This window comes from Limulus polyphemus, unplaced genomic scaffold, assembly GCF_000517525.1.
Source record: "Limulus polyphemus unplaced genomic scaffold, Limulus_polyphemus-2.1.2 Scaffold304, whole genome shotgun sequence".
Classification (NCBI taxonomy): domain Eukaryota; kingdom Metazoa; phylum Arthropoda; class Merostomata; order Xiphosura; family Limulidae; genus Limulus; species Limulus polyphemus.
In genome coordinates, this window is record NW_013665914.1 from 698,683 (window position 1) to 703,624 (window position 4,942).

The window sequence follows — 4,942 nt, forward strand, 5'->3', positions numbered from 1 at the left end:
ATACTTAAGGTTGACTGTTATACTATGAATGTTTCAGAATACTTAAGGTTGACTGTTATACTATGAATGTTCCAGTTTTATTAAGGTTGACTGTTATATTATGAATGTTACAGTTTACTAAAGGTTGACTGTTATACTATGAATGTTCCAGTTTTATTAAGGTTGACTATTTTACTATGAATGTTACAGTTTTATTAAGGTTGACTGTTATACTATGAATGTTACAGTTTACTTAAGGTTGATTGTTATACTATGAATTTTTCAATTCACTTAAGGTTGACTGTTATATTATGAATGTTCCAGTTTACTTAAGGTTGACTGTTATACTATGAATGTTCCAGTTTTATTAAGGTTGACTGTTATATTATGAATGTTCCAGTTTACTTAAGGTTGACTGTTATATTATGAATGTTCCAGTTTTATTAAGGTTGACTGTTATGCTATGAATATTCTAGTTCACTTAAGGTTGACTGTTATACTATGAATGTTACACTTTACTTAAGGTTAGCTGTTCTGCTATGAATGTTCCAGTTTTATATAGCCTTCCACTCGACAGAACGTGTATTGAAAACAGTTGCATTGTCAGGTCAACTCATTTGAGCAGCTGAAATTATGAATATCGGCAGTACAAAATGTTATTGTAGGCCTTTATTTGAATGGTATAAATAATGTAATACACAGTTTCTTTCATATATTTATTAAAATCATGTTGATCATTAATGTATGTTTAGTATCCTTTAAGTTTCGGAGCTCTTTCCTATTTAATAGAATATTCCTTGGTACTTTAATTGATAGCAAGAATATTCTGAATTGATTATTGAAAGTTTATTTGCTAATTCCCATTATTAATTGATAGTGATAACTTTATGAAACGTTTATTAAAAATGTATTGCTAATTACCGTGGTTAATTGACAGTAAGACCATTATGAAATGCTTATTCAAGGCTTATTGCCCCCAGTGGCTCAGCGATAAGTCTGTGGACTTATAACGCTAAATATAAATTTTCGATACCCGTGATGGGTGTAGCTTTACCCTTAACAACAAACAAACCAAGCTTATTGGTAGTATCTATGGCGTGTAAATGTCTCCTATATTCTTCTGTAGCACTAACGCTAGATGTCAGTATGTTGTGAGTGGAGTGATGTCTCTAATATACATTTTTCTGGAAAAAGGGGCGCTTTTAATTCAAATACCAGCTGTGTTAGACATTTGAGGTATTCTTTTTAATGTAATTGTAATCGTTCACCGTTCGTTTATCCAGCTTTCATGCATGCTCAAATCGATTGGATGATTTGAATAAAAACTAGTCAGTCGTAGCGAATGCTTAAAAACAAAAAATAATAGAATAGCGAAGTATCGTTAGTATATTTTCATATCTTCTCCAATAATAATTGCAATTATTTTGGAAAGTGTGAGGCGTTTTTCTTTATGTTACCCTTTTTTGTTGCCTATTATGCCCTGTTAATGTTACAGATATATCGTCATCACCATAAAGCATGTGTTTTCTTACCCTAATGAAAATGTATCGGGCGTGGCCTTGTGATTAGCGTGCCGAACTCTGAATCCAAGAGTCCTAGGTTCGTGTCCCATTGCCATCCCTTTAGTCTTTAAGCTGAAAATTATGAACACCTAGGGCAAATAACCCTTGTGTAGCGATGCGTGAATATCCGAAACAAACAAACGAGTTTGCAACACTGACTTTGTATCCTTCAAACAGCAATAATATAATCTCAATGTTAAAATTCTCTAGTATAGTATATATAAACATATATATGTGGTTATCGTAAACTAAAGAGCTTTAATCGTGCGTTTAGACTTGTGTCATGTGTGATAATACAAATACTAGAATGAATAATCTACAGGGTGTCACAGAAGTCTGGACCCATAAGGAAAATAGTTATATTATTAAAGTTAAACAAACACATTTCTAATGTCAGTTGTACATGTTTAAAGAAAGAAAATATTGTGATGGCACAGTATACCAATAATTGATATGTGTATGGCCATTAATGGCATGCAGTTTGAATGATAAATAACTTAAGAATAAATTGTGTATTTTTCCTTATGGGTGCAGATTTCTGGGACACCCTGTATTTATCACAAAGGTACCATTTTAATTTCATAAGATTTGGACACCCTGTGTATATCACAAAGGTACCATTTTAATCTCATAAGATACATGATATAACTGCTGTATGTTAAATGTAATGCGAAGAAATTTATTAGGTTTGTTGAATTTTCTTCTTCTTGGAAACCTGTTTTTCCAGTTGGTTTGTTGCAATATTGTAAAAACGGGATCTTTGAGACAAGCAATGAGTGTTCTTACTTTTTTTAATCATTTGCAAATAATTGAATAAACGAGTTAAATAAATAGAAAAATAATAATAAACAGCTAAAAAGTAGAATCAGGCTATTGTCAACTGATACGAGTTACGTTAAGAACTAGTAAAACATCTACACGTAGAATCTGGTCCTTGTTAATTGTTACGAGTTATGTTAACCACCAGTAAAACATCTACACGTAGAATCAGATCCTTATTAACTGTTACGAGTAACGTTAACCACTAGTACAACATATACACATAGAGTCTGGTCCTTGTTAACTGTTACGAGTTATGTTAACCACTAGCAAAACATCTACACGTTGAATCTGATCATTCTTAACTGTCACGAGTTATGTTAACCACCAGTAAAACATCTGCTCATAGAATCAGATTCTTATTAACTGTTACGACCAGTCACGTTAACTACTAACTAAACATTTACACGTAGAATGAAGTCTTTGTTAACTGGTACGACCAGTCATGCTAACTACTAACGAAATATCTACACGTAGAACCCAATATGACCACCATCATATGAAAATGTTGTTCGATTTGCTTTCAGACTCTTTTCATATATATGCGTCTGTTATCATCTGGTTACAAGGTGAATCTTATCTATAGAAATAATATTTCACATGTTTTCGATCTACTCGGCGAGTTTTTGGACACTACCGCAAGAGCCTGTTTTATGCCTTGCTGTGAGAGGGCACATGGCCTAAAGGCTAGTAAGTTTGTTTCTACAGATGTTAACACTCACTGATAAGTCGTCTACTTGTGGAAAGTCCGTTGTGTAACTTAGCACTTGATAACAAAACAAACAGCTATAACCTGTGACTTATTACATTTATCACAATAGTAAACAGTTAAGTCATAGAAGAAATTAAAGTTTAAGTCCTAAATGGTGGTATTGAATTGGTCGACCTTCTTGAATGTCTTGGAAAGGGCTGTTATTATTTGAATTGTCTTCCTAGCTAACACGTGCACATTCTAAATAAGAAATGATCAGAGGATTGCTGCAATAATTTTCCTACATTAAAATAGCTTCTTAATTTTGGTCAGTAATGTACTCAGTCTTACACTGTCTTTTACTTTTTGTACCGTCGTTTTATTATTATGCCATTAAAACCTACTTTTCTTGAAGGGTCACCAAACCTTCAGGGAGACCAACTAGCAACATATTTGACTTAACAAATGACCAAGATAGGCTGAAATCTCCTGCTGCTAAGAACTATATACCGACCAGCATTTTTGGATCTGATTGTATCTCCAGTAAGTGTCACACCCCTCGACGCAGACGTTCTGATGACACACAGTATAAGCTCTTTGGAAGTGATGTAACAGACACAACACCGAGGAAAGTTTTGGACAGAATGAAATCAAATGTATTTATGGAAGCTGGACCAGTCACTAAGCCTTACAGTGCTAAGAAATATGGTGAGTCATATAATATGTATCTTCTGAACAGTAGATTGACATCTTAAACCAAATATATATTATTTAAAAAAAGGATCTTAGACTAGGATATCCATGAGTATTTTATTTACCAAAAGTAAACATTTTTTTTCTTATTTCAAAATTATTGGCTATTCTCCTGGCTTTTTGCCAAAATTTCAAGTTAGTTATACTCTTGTATTTCTGCAAAATTTGTACACTATTCAGTTATTTTCTTTCACACGAGTAAATGTTTTATGACTTTGGACACTTGTCGCAAGTTTAGCTTCTTCATGTTATTTTTTTAATGAAAGAAAAATAATACTCCATTCAGTCACGAATTTTCTTAATGAAAATTTAAAAAAAAACACTCTTTGGTCACAATATCAGAGTATTTGTAATAAAGTAATCTTATTTAAGGGTAAAAACATCTTTATTACTATTATATCTACTAGTATATTCAAAGCGAACCAATTAACGGAAACAAATAAGTGTAATGTGAGTATTTTGAATATACATATACGCTTAAAGCCTCTGTGACGGAAGGGGATACATCATTTTGTTGTTCGTGTATGCTTCTACATACGTATTAGTCATGTAATAAATAATGGTGAAAGAAATATGACTTAATATCAGTGTGATGTTACATGAAACGTGAATTTTTAAGAGGAGGTTAAGCTTTTTTTAATTTTGGATGACCAGGACATTTGTCTTTTTTTTATACATATTGTAGGCCCTGTTCATCGTAACCCTATCACTGGAGAAGTGTATGATGTGTCAATGAAACAAAATAGCCAAATAAACGCATATGTAAATGGAACAGGTATGGCTTTAAAACTTGATTTTAGCATATGTTAAAAAATAAATATAAATGGGTTCACAAATGCAGGCAACAGAAGTTTTGTAGTTGGCAACAAGTAATAATTTCAATTAATTTTGGTTCTATTGGTTTCTGGTAAGATTCTGTTATATGGAATATTGTTTATTTACAGAATATTTTGTCTAATCTTATTCAGATTTCGTGTTTATTTAAATAGATATATTGCCAGAAGAGTTAATAATTTCTATTTAAAACATGTCTGAACATTTTTCTAGAGAGTTATTTGTGCAAAATCAATTTTGTATAATTTCAAACGTGTATTTTTTTTTATTTCTGTAAGATACAGCAATTTAGAAGTAAGTCAAA

General features: G+C 32.0%; 1 protein-coding gene across 1 annotated transcript in view; it reads left to right on the plus strand.

Annotated features, from left to right (window-relative positions):
• Positions 1-4,579, plus strand: part of LOC106457218 — a gene marked incomplete at its 3' end in the record, with an annotated part of 22,865 nt that extends 18,286 nt beyond the window's left edge. The window contains exons 3-4 of the mRNA XM_013916611.2: positions 3,467-3,759; positions 4,490-4,579. Coding sequence (XP_013772065.1) covers positions 3,467-3,759; positions 4,490-4,579 — 383 coding nt within the window. The remainder of the gene's footprint in view (positions 1-3,466; positions 3,760-4,489) is intronic.
• Positions 4,580-4,942: the final 363 nt, after the last annotated feature.